The sequence below is a fragment of the Pholcus phalangioides genome, unplaced genomic scaffold, assembly GCF_987345545.1.
Source record: "Pholcus phalangioides strain wild (caught in Gottingen) unplaced genomic scaffold, Ppha-v1.0 ptg000015l_1, whole genome shotgun sequence".
NCBI lineage: Eukaryota > Metazoa > Arthropoda > Arachnida > Araneae > Pholcidae > Pholcus > Pholcus phalangioides.
Genome location: NW_028301608.1, coordinates 39,394,987 through 39,413,481, shown reverse-complemented (window position 1 = coordinate 39,413,481; position 18,495 = coordinate 39,394,987). Strand labels below are relative to the sequence as shown.

General features: G+C 37.3%; 1 protein-coding gene across 1 annotated transcript; it reads right to left on the bottom strand.

The window, feature by feature from the left end:
• Nucleotides 1-4,800: 4,800 nt before the first annotated feature.
• Zip102B (Zinc/iron regulated transporter-related protein 102B) lies at nucleotides 4,801-16,574 on the bottom strand. The gene is made up of 7 exons (XM_089243525.1): nucleotides 16,158-16,574; nucleotides 13,001-13,106; nucleotides 11,069-11,257; nucleotides 9,569-9,643; nucleotides 6,726-6,811; nucleotides 6,477-6,611; nucleotides 4,801-5,199 (listed from the first exon to the last, which is right to left on the bottom strand). Exons 1-7 carry the CDS (start codon nucleotides 16,251-16,253, stop codon nucleotides 4,966-4,968), a joined length of 921 nt encoding a protein of 306 aa, XP_089099651.1. The 5' UTR covers nucleotides 16,254-16,574; the 3' UTR covers nucleotides 4,801-4,965.
• Between the last annotated feature and the right edge of the window lie 1,921 nt (nucleotides 16,575-18,495).

Below are 18,495 nucleotides of genomic sequence, written 5' to 3'. Positions count from 1 at the left end.
CGGTCGTGCTTTCGTTTGTAACCCTTTATGAAAGGACCTCAAACTTTTTCCATCCGCGGCGGCCCCTTTCCCCTATTCAATGCTTAACCGCGAGCTCCACCGGCTCCCCAGATCTGTTTAACAATCTTTTCGAAAAACCTTTGTCAGGGTCGCCGCTCCGGCGCACAGTGTGAGAACCCCTGCTTTAAGCGGCAATTAGAAATCATTAAACCCCACTTCAAAATGCAGAGGCGGATTTAACGGCTGATGCGTCGGGGCCCCGGCTTCTAACGGGCCTTGAAAAACACAAACTTCACCCTTTTTTCAAATTTGAGGGGGCCCAGTATTTTCTTTTGTGCCCGGGGCCTCGACTGACTTTCATCCTCCACTGTCAAAATGTCATACATTTTTAATTAGTAGGCTTTCTTTCTATTTTAAGCAGGTGCAAAATAAGGGTACAGGGAATAGTTTTCCATTGGGAAATCATTTTTACAAAGTATCGGGAATTGTCAATGTTAAAATATGAGGCTTTTATGCATAGGCGAAGACATACTTGGAAGTCTGGGGGGGGGGGGGAGGCACGGTCATTATTAGTGCGGGAGCACGATGATAATGTCAATTCCTATATAGGCCTACATATATGTATTAGATCAGTCGACTCCACCTTTGACGCTGCCCCCCCCCCCGTATCTCCTCCCATGATTTTATGGAGGCGAGATGTCTCGACATCGCCGCTTAAAGAGTTAAAGATTTCTTAGTTTTCCGTTTAAACCATGGAAAGCTAAGAGAAAATAAAACTAACATTTTAAAACGCCACATTTTATGTGAATTTACTATGTTTTTTTGAAATCTTTCGAATTTTTTGAACACGGCCGTAACCATGATTTTTGTGATGTGGGGGGGACAAATATGATTTTGCCACCCCCCTGTAAAATTAAATTTATTAATAATTATTCATGTTTTTCCCTAAAATTTGCCGCCCCCCTAAAGTTTGCTCAAGGCGATTGCCCCATTCGTGACATTGGTTTATTTTCAGCGAGACTCCCCAAAACAAAAAAAATGTATATAAAAAAATGATTTTTTTCATATGGGATCTTAATGAATGGTCAGGCCCGGAGCCAGAAATTTCGTTCGGAGGGGGACCACTTGAATTCCGGGGGGGGGGGGGAGGTGGAACCAAAGTGGTCAAACAATAGATTTGGCTATCTTTTCCCAGAGGCGTAGCCAGAAATTTCGTTTGGGGGGGGGGGGAACCAAAGTGACAGAACAATAGATTCGGCCATCTTTTCCCCTCTTTTCGGTCATTTTCTCACATTTCGGGGGAAGGGGGGGGGACGGCGACGACCAGACCCTCATCCCCCCCCCTCACTACGCCCTTGTCTTTTCCCCTATTTTTTCATTTTCTCACATTTCGGGGGCAGACCCTCAATTCCCGCCCCCCCCCCCCCCCCATCGCTACAGCCTCGTTAAAGGTCTGAACAATTCACATAGAGAATCAAAAATAAAATTTTTGCGGGTATTTCTTGTGAACTCGTGCATTTTAGCCGATTTTTTAGACACTGGCTCCAGAAATGTGTACCCCTATTTGAATGCCTCTCATTCTGGGAGCCAGTGTCTGAAATAGTTTTTGTTTCAAAAAATTTTAGAATGTTCATACACATTTAGTATTTGAATTGCAGTCCTTTTGCTGAAAAAAATTGCAAAACTACCGGAACGAATGCAAGACCAAGTGCCAGGGTCGGAACTAGAGGGGAGGGGGGGGGGCAACTGCCAGGGAGGAAAAATTTAGAAGACGGAAATTTTAGGTGGGAACAAAGAACATGTTGCAAAATGATCGAATTTTAAAGTTGTGGGGATTGGCAAAAATCCTAGTTATAATATGCTGAGGATAGAAGCTGTGAAAAAAAAAAGGCTAAGTATTTCTGTTAAACGTTCATTTTCAATTATAAAAAAACGGCTCTTAGGACTGTACGGTTCACCATCACGTGAATAGGGGATGCAAGAGTTGTGAAAACTTTGATCTACACCGAAAGCGTGGTAGGTCACCCTACCCCTTATCTGTAATGGTGGGAAAAAATTTCATCTCTGATTGATACGAAAGTTATCAGGTAGAAAGAAGAATGTTTCATAACCATTCTTCTAAAAGAAAATGCGTGAGCTCTAGATAAAACGGTTCCGATCTTTCATTTGTTTAATAATAAACGTTGCAGACACGTTGTTTATTTGTTTTGTCGTTATCTTAACTAACAAAGCATTTCTAATTTTCTAATTAGAATTGGATAAAATTTCACATATAAAAACTGTTTTTTCTTTCATCTCGGCATGGTTAAATTTAGATCCTGAGACGTTCTGGCTTAAATTCAGATTTAACCAGTGCCATGTTAATGCATGGGAGCAGCTCCCAGGTGCATGGGAGGGCCTCGCGATTATGAAATTTGTTACTATGATTTTCGATGGTATGTAAACTGGCAGCATGGGCGGAGATACGGGGGGAGGGGCATTGCCCCCCACCCCCAGCATCAAAGGTGAAGTCGACAGATCTAATGTATATTTGTACAAATTAATCGACATCATCATCATCTTGCGCCCCCCCCCCCCCCAGACTTCCAAGTCTATCTCCGTTATGACTGGCAGGCTGGTAATTTCAGCCAGATACCATAGAGGCTTCTGAACATTTTCCGTCCCCCGCACGATACTCCCGAGACGTTCTGGCGTTGGGAAATATACCAAAGCATCCTAGATACTATACCTATCTATAGGTAGGTCTATCTAGGAGGATTTGAATGTACATCTGTCCCATTCTGGAGACGAGTTCCTAGGCAGGGCCGTCTTAAGAGCATCATGGGCCCCCAGGCCAATTGGTGTTCCTGAGGCCTACCTCGTAAATTCTGGAAAATTTTAACCGAATCTCCTTTTTGTGAGGCCCCTCTCCTCCTGAGGTGCCCATGCGTTAAGACGGCACTGTTCCTAGATCGTGATCGTTGATCTAAGGCATAGGCTTACGCCGAATTTTCTCGTGGGGGAGAGGATTCTCAATTTCTTTTTCTTCTCGGGGGGGGGGGGTGTTAAGTTTTTTCCTGCAAAAAAACACTATAATCTCGGCTTCAGGGGGGGGGGGGGTTCCCCCATCGTACGTCAATGAGGTAAGGTATAAATTCATAACAAAATATTGCTTCAATAAATTCGTTTTCAAGAAAATGATTTACTGAATCCCTAGCGATTCAGTAAAGTATTATTAGGAATATAGTAAGAATAATTACCTCTAAGAGAATATATAACAGATATATTGTATCAATCACGCAAATGGTAATTAATGCTTGGAAAATTTATGTTGTGTATCAATGCACAATTTGATTCTAGACAGATTTTCTTAGTGTAATACTATCATCAATTTTCTAGAGAGTGATTAAAGGGGAAAAAAAATTAACCTTAATTTTTCACCTTACTAATTTTACTTTAATAGATAGGAAAAATCAACTGACACACACAGTTGAATTTATCAATCAATACTATGGATATGGAAGTAAAAGAAATCTTATACAAGTTAATCATTTTTGCATACATATATACAGGGTGTTCGGTTAATGGACTGAAAAACTCAGAGGGTTGTTAGTAGACATTAAGAGGAACAAAAATTGCAATGGAACATGGTGTCGCAAACCACGTTGAGAGGGTGAAAATCGCGAAAAACGCATGCAGGTTTCAACATCACGCTGGAACGACAAAAAGTACAATAATAACTACAAAAAGATTTATTTGATTAATTATTACAAGAGTTGTTTAAGTGGCGGCCGCTGACGTTACTGCACAGTCTATAACGACGTAAAAACGATTCCGGACACGCTCGAAGATACCAGGCATGCTTTTGATGTCTGCCGCAACGATAACAATTTAATTTACGTCCTCCGCAGCGCATGATCCTACTCCGGCGCATGCGTTTCGCGACGCTACTTACGTCAGATATGGTGAGTGAACCCACGAACGCATTCAGCGATCAAATGATATCCACCTTTCGTCTCCTCTGGACTCAGAGCCTGCATGCTGTTTTCTCGATTTTTACCCTCTCAATGTGGTTTGTGACACCATGTTCCATTGCAATTTTTGTTCCTCTTGATGCCTACTAAAAACCCTCTGAGTTTGACAGTCCATTAACAGAACATCCTGTATATGATGATCACACTGATTTACTGAAGTTTTCAAAAGATGCAATATCCAACATTGAACACAGTGTTTGCTAATACACCATCTGGATTCATCACCCATCAAAATTCAATTTATCTCTAAATTTCATTGAGGAATGAAAACAGTCCTTCAAATTTAAGGTATTTTTTTAAGTTATTTCTCTGTTTTTCATTAAAAAAAACAACTTTTGTTTTTTACAAAACTATCCCTGTACTCTTCAAAATTATTTTTTGTGAACAACACTGATTGGACATGAAACTTAGGTTCTTTTTGTATGGTTCTTTATGGATCTTTTGCGAACATGATGAATTTGTTTGTGCTGAACCCGTTTGTTTTCTAATTTTTTTTATTAATTTTCCATTAGGAAAACTAACTGTGAATAAGTTTAATTATGTTTTTGATATTTTTTCAGTTTTTGTAGCATCTTGTGTTTGTTTTATAATTTTGTATTGGAAAAGAATCTGTTAAACATAAATGATAGATAATAATAGTTTTTTTCCTTCTTACAAAAACATTTCTTTTTTACTTGTGTAATTGAAACTTTTTGTTTATGTACGTTTCTGTTTGGGGATACAAAAGTAAAAGTGGTAAGAGAAGGAAGAAAAAGTATAAGAAAATGTACAACCAAATAAAATATAATTCTTTTTGATGTATAAAACCATATAATTCCAAAAAAAATTTACATAATTCTGTATTCTATAAACTATGTGATTTCTGAATAATAGAAAATTTAAAAGATCTTTCCGCTCGAATAAATGATGAAACTTTTTTTTTTTTCTATTGATTTTTAAAGTGAATTGAATGTCAGTGATGATGATGAACAGACAGAAGCAAAGGAAGAAGTGCACCAACTACAAGTGCAAGGAGCTCAGTCTTACGAAACCCTTTGTGCTCAGACATATGGTCACCATTTGGGGAATGTGATCTGCTGGTGATCTCTGGCAAAACATGTACAGTGGCAACATACAGGAATGTTCCAGCGCTGAATAGCATAGCCATCCCAGTTGCATTCATTGTAGAAAGACGTTCTTTAGCAGACTGTATATTGTAATAATAAAAAAAAAAGAGCATTACTAGATGCCAACATCATGCATATTTTATCTTCAATAAATCAAAAAAAATATTTTTTTAGTCCATTAGCCCTTTACCGACATACAGAAGTAATTCATAAAGAGATATTGAATGCTACAAATACTATATACTTAAAAATTTGTCAAATAAATTACATTACAATTGAAAATATAAAGCCAATAGAGACCTACATACTGAAAATTGCTGCTAACATATACTATAGTAATAAAATCATGACATAAAGAAAAAAATGTTCAAGGCTAGTTTAGATATGGTTCACGGAAAGCCAGATTAGAGAGGTTCCTTCTGAACATTAAAAAAATATTTATCAATATGTTGTGACGCTGATATATTTCAGATATCTGAGATGCTTGGAAATGTAATACATAAACACATGTATGTCTCTTTTGAGGGTGTGGTCCATAGCTATCCAGCTGCCAAGTATCTTCTTACGCAGGGTTTTATCCAAAAACAGCAACATTGCTCTTGAGCGGAAGTGATGGAACAGATCATGATGGAGTAGTAATAGTTAACAATGCTTTATAGAACAGGATAGTTTTTTTTCAAAAGTCGGTGATGGTGAAACAAATAAGTTAAAGTCTCTTTAGTCCGATACTTGGCAAGTTTATACCACTCTTTTTTGCTTGGTTTTTTTTTCATTAAAGCAGAACTCAATGTTTCAGTGAACTCAATGGCTGTCAATAAATTTTGGACTTTCCTCCACTTCCTGCTTGGGTATAAAATGAAAGTAAATAATGACTAATACACTTGCTGTATCACACATAAGTGACACTGTGCAAAGTATACCATATATGTACACACACTAGTTGAAGTGCACACAAATGTTTTGATGGAATTAAAATAAGCATGGATATACAGGGGTGGCTCCAGGAAAAAACTCTGCTTGCTCAGGACCTATTTTTGGCACCCCTCTTAGAGCAGCATCACCCTTGTGAATGAATGTACGAATTGGATAGGGGAAATCAGCAGCCAAAACATTAATACAAGGCAACTTAGGATTAATGTTCAAAAATAATTTAGTTTCAATTGCAAGTAAGATTTAAAATTCATGAAATATAGGATATGTGTTGACTGAATGTAATTCACTTTGATACTATTCCCCCTCTTCCCCATAAAAAATAGTGGAAAAATGGTAAAAACTATTTCAATAAATAATAATGAATTTTCAATAAAAGAAACATTTATTTTTGCCTGTTTAAAAAAGAATAAGTGATTCAACTTGCCTGACTTATACCGAAATATGTGACTATTGCTAGAACTGGTGCTGCCAAAGCAAACACCAGCAAATGTTTTCTGATTCTCACTCTGTCCAGGCCCTCGTGCATTAGGAATGTCACTAGCCCAAATGCTGCTGGTGCCTACATTAACACAGAGGGGAAAAAGTATTTTTAATAGCATGAAGATTGCTATCATCAAAACTTCACAAACATAACAATTAAAAAATTTACTTTTGAGAAAATCTGATAACAAACCTTGTGCAACATTATTGCAGTGAAAACAATTATCTCTATATCAGCATGGGATGTGGTAACAGCAGCACCCATTGCAATTCCATCAGCTGAACAAATAAATCATTGAAACACATCAAGCGGAGATAGACTTGAAAGTCTGGGGGGGGGGGGGGGGGTGGCACGATAATGTCAATTCATATATACACACATATACATTAGATCAGTCAACTCCACTTTTCACCTTGAGGGGATCAATGCCCTCCATGCCCCTGTATCTCCACCCATGCTCTTGTGGGCAAAATATTGTGGGATATATATCTTGTGGGCAAATATTCAAAACCAAAATCCTTCCACATTAATAATGGGATGAAGAGGGGGAACAAATTTAACATACAAGTTAAGCAGATGATGCTAATTATTTATGCAAGCATTTTAACAACTTAGTGTCACCCATCACTGTATAGTACACAATCAAAAAGTGGTCTAGAATTGGAGTGAGAAATAACTCTGTTCGATTAAATACGAGCATGCTTATTTTGATTGTAAATTTTCTAGACTTCGTTAAGTTAGATCCTTTAACTAGAAAAAGAATAGGTGTGACATAGCTTGATTACTTTCAAACCTTCTCTGTTCAGGGTTGGGAAAAGGGTGGCATACATCAGGGCTGCATAATAAGGGCTGTGTCATGGTGTGCCAGAGTCGGTACAAGTTGACATCATTACTCAAACAGAACAGAGTGCTCCCGCTTTGCCATCCCGTCAGTTATGATAGTTTGGAATTGGTGTACTGCTCATTCCAGTGAATTATTTTCAAAATTATTTTTCAACTATTGTCATTAGTATCTGCCTGTTTACTGGTTTGCCTTTTTCAACTATTTCGAAATTTAAGTTAAGAAATTTTGCATTTGCTTATGAGGTAACTTCTACTGAGAATAATTTTCTCGGATCCATTTCAGTTGAATCATGTACATTAGTTAATTTTTTATTGGATTGATTGAAAGCCAACTCGAGACAAATACAGTCAATGCTTGATGTAATGAAAACCTCTTCATCCCTGCAAAAATGGACATTGGTAAGGTCGGTATATCGAAAGAAAAACATATATGATAGTCGTTATTGGGACTTATCCTACCAGTCATTGTAATGGAATGTTTGCTATAACGTGAGGTCATTATAATGAGCATTGACTGTAATTTTAATTATCTTTTGAACTTTCCAATAATTTTTTACTATATTTTTGTTTTCATTTCAATTAGGTGTGGCTTTTAGAAGCCTTGGACTTTGTTTTTCCAATACAACTGAAACATAAAAACATGAGTAGCAATGTTATAAAAAAAATTCTAATATAAAATGTTTGAAGTTATTATCACCATTTTGAATGTTAATATCAAAAGACATTTTTACTTACCAACTATTTCTTGGATTATAAAAATACCACACACATAAATTTGAGGCACTAGAACCGTACCATGAATGAGAGATCACTCACTTAAAACAGTAGAATAAGCAACTAAAATGAAAAAAGAGCATGTTTCTCATGTGCTGATATCATCTGCTAAAAAAGTGTCCGAGCAGTGATGTCATGCAGTAGCTGCGAGGCCATACCCACTTATCCAAGGCGGCAAGCATGGCTTCAAAGGGATGAAATAGTCCTTACTATATAGCCCTGGGTCAGTCAATACAGTCATACAGTCAATGCTTGTTTTGCAAATGGAAAATATGTTCAAAGAAATGGCATATTCTGAGAAACTGAATTTTCTGGATGTAAAGCTGAAACTGATATTTGGAAAGAAAAGTGATTATCATCTCTTCATACAATGGCATATTGTTTGGGACCAGAGAACTAGTTCCTAAAATCGAGCAGTGACTGTATAAAGGTCTAGATTTACAAGTAATTATTTAAAAATTATTAATTTTCATGAATTCTCAGCTAATCAAGGAATTATGAACCCTAGTGTGTTATGTGCAGTTTAATCATTATATCTTGCTTTTTGGCCCTCTTGACAGATAAGTTATTTTCTTTCAAATTTTAAAACTTTGGTGATGTTATTGGAAATTTTAATTGTTCACAAATTCATGAACTACTAAAGTCTACACTCATTATATATAACTCATGCATTATAATATCTAATGCATGTATTATATATAGCAACCATTCCATTACAATAACAGGTACAATAAGTCCCGAATGTTTTCATTTTACGACTATCTTGCATTTTTTCCTTTGGATATAACGACTATCAAATACATCTATTTTGAAAGGAACTGTGGTGTAACAATGGGATAATGAGTGCCGACTGTATTATAAAGGTACTGTATTAAAGGTATATAAAAATTAATATAAGAAACACAATCATTCTACGGTGGAACCTCCCATAACAGCACTCCAGTTAGCAGACACCTCCATTAAAGTGCACTTTTTAAAAATTATGTCGGTGGGACTAATGTATTTTACTATATATTAACAGACACGTGTCGTAGCTGACACAATTTTAGTCCCATGGGTGACCATTATCAAAAGGTTCTACAAAAAATACAGAAGTGGAGGAATGAGGTGGATATGTTACTTCTTGGTAGAAACAACTAATTCTACATTGTAATTTTTACCAAAAATATTTCAATTGGAATAAACCTTGTCACATAATCAGATAGAACTAATCCCAAAGATTTAGAAACAGTTGAAAAATGAATTTCGAAAAAGAAATGGAAATGTTCCCTTTTGAAAATAAGCTCTTCAGTTACGGTTTGCCTGATGCGGAAGGGGTTAAAAACAATAATATGGAAATGAAACTGCAAAATGCAAATATTCATACAACATTTCATGAATTTCAACTTAGAAAAAAAAAATACAGAACAATTGTTTACCTGCTGCATGAACAACAAGACCTAATGTCGCTGTGATTTTATACCTGTCTTGCTTTAATCCTCCTGCTTCAGTGTCTGGAAATAATAAACATAAACAATTAAGATCAGCCTGCAGATAAAGAGCTTTCGAAAAAATCCTGTAATGTTAAACTCCTCTCAATACAACAATATCCTTTACTACAATAAATCCCTTTATAATTATATTTTTTGAGGAGATATCATTGTAAAACTACTACAATGATAACGTTTGTTTCACTTCAAAATAACTTTCAATATATTAATAAATTCCTCACAAATTTTTGTTCTTTCGAGGATGATTAATAACATGGATATTTTGCACTATCTACCCTCCAAAAGTGTTAATGAAGTTACAGTGCAGCTACTTTTTGTGTATCGCACAGTAATGTAAAGGAAACTATTTCACAGGCTGATACAACTAACTGAATTTTATTCATAAACTAATAATTTTAAATAAAAATTAATAATTTAATATTAAATTTTAATTTATTAATACTAAATTAATAATTTTTAAATAAAAATTAAATATAATTAATTTTCCAAAATTTATCTTTTTTTTTATTGCATTATTTCAAATTCAGAAGAAACATTTTGTTAAAATCAAATTAATAAAATACATGTAATTAATAAATGAAATAAAAAACAATTTCATTTATAAATTTTGTAAATTAAAAAAAAATATTTTATTAAAAGTTATAAAATATTTTATTCTGAGTTTTTTGGTACCGAATAAATGGTAATAAATGTAGTTCATGGTGCTATTAACAACAACAACAGAGGAAATGCCAACAAGAGCATAAATTTGGCAGCTCCTGATGATAATGGTTGCTAAATTTCGATATAATAGTAATCTTTCTATAATGATATTTTTTCTTGGTCCGCATAGTATGGTTATATCAAGGTTTCACTGTATTGCAATTCTCAAGAGTTATATTATCTGCACCATGGGCATACCCAGCGAGAGGCAGACGGGGCAGCTACCCTCCCCCCTCCCCCCCTAGAAGAGAAATTAAAGTGTAGTAATTGACACTCAGCATAGACGTATCAATTTAGTTCCTGTGAGTTGCCCCCTCTAGTTTAGATCCTGGGTAAGCTATTGATCTGCACATCTTTCTTTATCCTTTATGCAATTATTTTACTGAACCAATTACATGCGTAAAGTGAGAGATTACTTGTACTTACAAATTTAATAAAAAAAATTGGCACTAATTTTTACAAATATTGCAATCAAACCAGTGATTTTCTGTGGCTGATATAGAATAATAATAGATTCATAATTAATAGTTAATAATATTTTAATTTTATTAATAATAGATTTTATTTATTAGATTTAATAGATTTAAATTTATTAATAGATTTTTATTATAAATAAAATGCATATTGCTTCAGAATTTTTCTTTTTAAGTTAAATGGTATTGTAACTCAATTGACTTTCCTAGATATGAAAACTTATTGAAATTTGAGTAATAAAAAATCACAAACCTGCACTAGGAATATGATTGTGTGCCGATCCAATCTGATCTATCAGGAGCATAAATATAAAACCCAGTACTAATGTAACACCAATAACAGAATGCGGTTCAATGAAATTTGAATTGTGAGAATGCGCTTCTTCTATTGGTTTCGACACCACATCACTCCCGTGGGATTCATGAGCTGAATGCAGAGTTTCTGAAAATAGAAAAAATTCATTCATAGGAATGGGCTAAGGCAGCGGTTCTCAACCCTTTCTGACTCGCGGAGCCCTTTTCAGGGTATAATTTCTATGGCCGAGCCCTGTTTAACTCGAGGAGCCCTTTTTAGTATGTTATTTATATGGCGGTACCCTTTAGGCCTCTTTGCTTTTTGTTTGTTTATCAAATTTATTGATTTATTCTATTATCCTCGAGTGGCCGCGGAGCCTCTGGGAAGTGCACACGGAACCCCAAGGGCAGTGCCGTCTTAACGCATGGGCCTGGGGGCCTCAGGAGAAGAAGGGCCTCACAAAAATGAGATCCGTTTGAAATTTTCTAGAATTTACAAGGTAGGGCCTCAGATAAACTACTTGGCCCGGGGGCCCATGAAGCTTTTAAGACGGCCCTGCCCAAGGGCTCCGCAGAGCACCGGTTTAGAACCGCTGGACTAAGGTAATTATTAAGATGCTTATAATGCAATGCTTCAAACAGAAAACTGTTAGAAAAATCAAATTAACTTTGATTTTTCAAAAGTAATTATTTTATTATTTTTCAAATTATATTATTTTGTACTATTAAGTATTATTTTTCAAAAGTAATTATTTTATTCTCAGATTGCTTTTATGAAAAGCTAGTATAGTCATATAGAATTTAATTTTATTTTATTTTTTGTGTGTAATCTACGGATTTCATGTTGAAAAACATAAGAATTTCTTAGTGTGAGTTATATACAGCCACTACTACTAAACCACATGCATATCGTTCATATTCTTCTGTTGAATTTCTAACAAATGGGTACATGTCAAAATGTTCATGTATATGTTATGAACCTAAGTTTGCTTTTTAGGAATGCTTGTTATGTGTTCAAGCAGTGCTGCCATCAGTCTTCTGAACTCAGAAGCCCACAACTAAGCAGATAATGCTGGTCTATGTAAAAATGCAAGTTTATTGGTTGCAGCATCAAGCTGCAGCAATGTTTAACCTAAAGGCTTTATTTTAAGAATGCCTCTCATACTCAAGCAAAATAAACACAAATTAGTGTTGAACACAAATAGTGTTGAAGTGAAATCTGTTGTCCCCCATAAAATTGAGAAAAAAAAAACAAAATACAAATAAAAATGTAATTGACAAAAAAAAAATTGTTCAGAATATTAGCGCTTGTCCAAAAGGAAGATGAGCAACTAAGAAAGATGGAACATGTTGGGAATGTCAAGCATAAATATCAAATTAGTGCTGAAATAGGCAAAATGCCTCGTCAGATTTTACTACCTCTTAACATGTTGAAACTTGAATTATTTTTTTTCACCATTAATTTTGAATAACCTTACCTGCTGGCTATATTTTATTTATCAACAGGTAAATAAGTGTCCCTAAGAAATTTTTTTTTTGATTTTTTGATTGACATTTATTTTTGATTTTTTTCCCCCCATTTTTTGTCCTATTTTGTGAGAATGGCCCATAGATGTCTCAAGGTACGAGTGGAAAAATCAAAATTTCCCTACAAAAACATATAACCAACCACCCCTTCTATCACTTAAGATTTCATTATTGGTGAATGAAATTTGTTTATGCAGATTATACACAGGGAATTATGCCTTCTATGATTCGGATTGCCACATGATTTTCATTCAGCAAATGAATTCACAGATTATATTTTACAAAATTTGGCTGTACATTTTTCAATACGCTGAGTCGTTCTTTTGGGAAGAAAAGGAAAAGGAAAAAAATAAAATAAACTTACTCAACTGAGTTGCATATAATGTGTTCACTCCTTCTGGGATAATGACCGAGAGTGCAGTTCCGACAAGAAGTCCAGCACCCAATACTGATACAAGTTGCAATTTTTCCTACAAAAAAATACAAACGACAGCACAATAAATATTTGGATCACACTGGTTTTTTTGTCTCTTTTAATGACCATCTAACAACATTAAAAATCTAGGTGCCAACCAAACATGGGCGGAGATACGGGGGGCAAGGGTGAAGTTGACTGATCTAATGTATAGGCCTATATGCATATATGAATCGACATCATCATCGTCGTGCCCCCCCCCCAGCAATAATGACCCCCCCCAGACTTCCAAGTCTATCTCCGTCTATGCAACCAAATATTTTAGGAATGAAGATCTTTTGTCCAAGCTAGTAATCACACACATGTAGAGAAAGATGCATATACCTCCACTTGTTTAATACAAGATATAGTGAAAACTGACTGTTTATATAGAGATACTAGTTTTTGGGAAAATTCTGCCTGTCTCTATGGGACTCGAACCCAGGTCCCTCGTATGCCAGACGAGTACCCTACCCCCAACTGAGTTACAGAAACAGAATACTTCTTACTTGAAACATATATATGTAGGTACCTACTGAATAGTGCTGTGCGATAGATAGATGGCGACAGCAATTAATGGCTTGCAAATGACATCGAGACTACCAGATTGTGACATATATGTACAGAAAGGGACATAGATTTGAGTCCAGAGGACCAGAGATTGATGCCATAATTTACACGATAATTGTTATAGAAGGTAGCATTAATATTATTTTCACTATATGAGATTCATCTTGGCTAGATTCACACTGGACCAATACTACAATGATACGATCTGAACTATTGACACAGATGAGTTAGAAAACCTGAAATTCAGTTTTTCAACCGATCCATGTAGATGTCTATGGCTTTAAAGCCTTTTTTTAACATGCTAACTGGTAATGGTTTTTCGCCTAACACCCTTTCTATTTAGCCCACCAGTAAAGAGAAAAAATGTTCACTCTCAGAGGCTATGACCGATTGCTTTTCCTGTCAATGATTATGATTCCATTACACCGTTGAATGCCCTGTTTTCAAAGTAGCCCACAAATTTGAATTTCTTATAAAATGGTCTGTTGAGGTTGTATTGCTAATTGCATTGGTCCAGTGTGAATCTACCTTAGACCCCCCCAAAGACGAGACTCCTATCGTCCTTCCCTACATGGAGGCAATGAGATACATGCAAAAAAAATTGAATACCTCAAATAAAGTTATCAAACTTCTTTTGAAATTATTCACATCAATTACTGACCATGACTGAATTGGAAAAAATGTATACCTAATCAACAATGAATTCTATAAAGGATTTTTCAGGAGCAGCTCGAGCTCACCTGCTGCCCAAATGCAAAGCCTCATGTGTAGATCCCAACGATGATCCTGGTGGGGAAGCTGAAACAGAATTAGCCAGGGGACTCTTGGATAAACCTAATTTTTTATGCAACAAAATGGATCTGACCATAAAAGGAGCATATCCAGAGGGAGAGGGGCAATCTCTCCCAAGAGTCAAATAATATGGGAAAATTTGGGTCCCTTAAATTAAGGGACGATCCATTGAACCTACACAATATGTTGCCTCACCTGACACATCGCCCTGGATCCGCTATTGTTGCAACCGAAGATGCCTGCCTCCGCTCCATTTGTCATTGCTTCATTAGCAGCTGAAAATGCATGCCTTCTGCCCATTTGCAGCTAAAGATGTTTGCTTCTGCTTTATTAGCAGCAGCTGAAGATGCCTGCCTCCACTCTATTCAAAACTGAATATATCTTCATTAGCAGCTGAAAATGCATGTTTTCTGCTCCATTCGCAGCTAAAGATTTCTACTTCCGCTCCATTTGAAGTTTAAAATGTCTGCATCCCCTTCATTAGCAGTTAAAAACTCCTGTTTTTTGGCTTAATTCACAGCTGAGGATGTTTACCTCGGCTCCATTTGCAGCTGAAAATATCAGCCTTTGCTCAGGCATGGAACCAAAAGGGAAGCTATTACCCTTTTGAAGAGTAGAATAATATGGCAAAATTTGTCTGCCCCGTAAAATACCCATCTACACAATAACTTGCTGCTTCTGACACATAGCCCTGGACCATATGTCCCGCTTTTAAACAAACTGATCTGATTTTTTTTAACAATTAAGAGTTATTGAAGGCTCTGATATCCCACTGAGATGGGAAGCATGGTGTGTATGGTCTGTCAAGGTTCAGAGTTATTACACAGCTCTCAATATTATGCTGGATAAATATTTTCACATCATGGCTCTGTTGATGAGCCATTATATTTTCTCCACTCCCTTCTGGGGTTGAAGTTTTTAATTAATCTATAACAAAAGTAGGTATTTTGGTGTTAACAAAGTTAATGCCAAAATACGTACCCCAAGAAGTTTTTTAGGCAGAAACTAGGGGGAAAGGGTGAGAGGGGATCCTGGTGCTCCAGACCCTAAGCAAGAGAGAAATCAAATTCTTTACTCTGCTTTATTTAATTATTTCTGGGGGGCACAGAGAAATACCCACTTGCCCCTTGTAGGGGGTTCATCAAGAATGGAGGAGGATGGGCTTTAGAAGAGTTTGTTTCTGCTATAACGGCCCTGTCTATTCCGTCAAGCTTTAATCACCACATTCATAGTCAAGGTATGGCTCAAAAGAGTGTCAGCGCTGGTGTCTTGTGAACTTTTATTATTCAGAATTTTAAAAATTTATACATCTGAACAAAAGTCTCCGTTGCAGCCCCTCTCACAGCATGCTGCTCAGGTGCACTGCACCCTTGCTTAAGCGACCCCTGGGCATTTTATCAATTAAAAACTGTATATAAGGTATCAATCATATATATTGCTGTCCCGCCCCTAAAGGAAAAACTGTATATAAGTTCAAAGGATATGAATCATCATGCCTCCCCCCTCCCCACATAGGAAAAAGTGGGGAGCTGGTGGTTCTTCACCAGAACAGGGGCCCCACAAGATTTTGTTTTTCATACAATAAATTCACTTTTTAATGCCAGGATCCAGAATAGGAGGGAGGAGACATAATAAATGTAAACACTTGAGACTTTATTTAATGCATAAATTAATGATCGAAAAATGTAAATGATTTGAGACTTACCCCAGATAAGCTAACTATTAAAGGTATCATTCCCGCCAAGTAACAGCCAATTAGCATAGCAGCTGACAGCAGTAATAAAACTACCACTTCATTCATCTTTTATGTATATTATATTATACAATAAATATATATATATATATACAATAGAATGTGATCTACTATTTACAAATATTTAAATATAATTTAATGGTTGAACGGTGCTGAAGGAAGAGCCGCCGTCGCCACATCACAACATATTCCGGAGCATGATGGGTTATTTCACCGGCGCTGCAGCCAATTGATACGTGTATAATATGCCTGTATGTACAAAGATGATTTGCCAACAAAAAAAAGTATCCACCGTATGTTTACATTAATATTGTTATTATTCCGAGAATCGAAGCTCTCTCTGGAAACACCGCCGCGCGGCAGACACTGATGGGCACCGAGAGGATATTTTGGCGATCGAAAACGGGGCCACGAGAAAAAAAGAACGCAACCTGCCAACACACTCTCAACCGATTTCCCCTCCCTCTTTATCTCATCGGATTTTTACTGTTATTATTATTATTTCATTGGGTCATGGTTGAATGGCGGGTCATTTGAAATTTTTATTTTCGGTTGTAAATGAAAATTTACGGAGCGTGCGAATGAAAAAAAATCTCTCTTTCTCTCTCTGCCAATACCGTGATTTCCTGCACTGGCCATGGCCCCCACATCCTGAAGCACGGCCCCTAGGCCGGGATCTTTCACGGGCCCCTTTATGATGAATTTATAGCGTGAAAAAACAAACAATGATGAAAATCATCCCGGGCCCCAGGCATGACCACCTAGATGACCTAGGTTATATAGGAGGTCGTGCCCCAGGGCTGGCTGGAGCCTTGTCAGCCAACCCCTTGGGGGGGGGCCATGGCACACTGGCATATATATTTACAGGGTAGCTTATTGGGCCAGAGCCGTCTTAAGAATATCATAGGAGCCACCCTTCCCCCCCCCCCGGGCGAATCGATTTTTCTGAGGGCCCCCTCCACCTGACTCGAAATGCCTGCCTTTCAATTCACTAATCTCGAAAATCTTAACCGCAGATTTCGTTATCATGAATGAAGCACCCCCCCCCCCCCTGCACTTGACCTGCTATATCCAATGATCACGAGGTGAAACGGACTTCAATGACGTCAACGCTTCGTACGGAAGCCTTCTGATAGAGATGGTGTTGGCTCATAGGCGGAGATAGACTTGGAAGTCTGGGGGGGGGGGCACGATGATGATGATGTCAATTCATCATGCATTAGATCAGTAGACTTCACCTTTGATGCTGGGGGCTATATAGCCATCAGTGCCATCTTGACGCAAGAGCCCGCCTGGGCACTGATGGCTATATAGCCAACACATGGGCGGAAATACGGGGAGGGGCGGCATTGCCCCCAGCATCAAAGGTGAAGTCTACTGATCTAATGCATGATGAATTGACATCATCATCATCGGGGCAAACTGAAAAAAGCCAGGAGCCAAGCATATTTTTTTTCCAGAAAAATAATGGCTATTTTTCCAGGTTCTACCAGGGCCGTCTCGCTACTCTACCAGTGGAATAAAGACGGCCCTGGCTTGCCTCGGCTGACCAAATAGTGGCGTCCCAGGACGGCAAGTTCAGAGGGGAAAAAAATTTGAGGAATGTGTGGTCAAGAAAATTAGTAGAATGCATGATAAGGGCATACGCCCGTGACCCAGGGCAGTCTTAAGAGTATCATGGGCCCCCGGGCCAATTGATTTTTCTGAGACCCTGCCAAACAAATTCTCGAAAATTTCAACTAGATCTCATTTTTGTGAGGCCTCTCTTTCGTTTCAGGCCCCCACGCCGTGCCCGGGTGGGCCCATACTTTAAGACGGCACTGCCGTGACCAGGCATGGTGCTTTAAATTTAACAGCATAAAATTTTTGTAAATTCAGTATATCTCCCATAACATGGAAAAGAGATGATTGTAGAGTCTTCTGAAAAAAAGCCAGGAGCCAAGCACAATTTTTTTCCAGAAAAATAATGGTTTTTTACCAGCTTTTCCAGGCTCCTAAGCAATTTGCTTGGCGCCTAATTTTTTTGATTTGTCAAGCCCTGCTCTTGGTCACTCATTGACTGACCTGGTCCCTCACTCTAGGCAGGGGCTTATTTATGATTTTGTCACTCTTCTCCTATTCTACTAATTTTCTCGGCCACTCATTCTTCAAATTTCTGCCCCTCGGAATTCGCCGCTCGCTCGGAGCTATAGCCCGCTAATGTTCCCCCCCCCCCTCCCCGTAAATATGGCACTGGATGAGTGGAAAATATGGGAAATATATGATAGAAGGAAGATAGAACAAAAAGAAA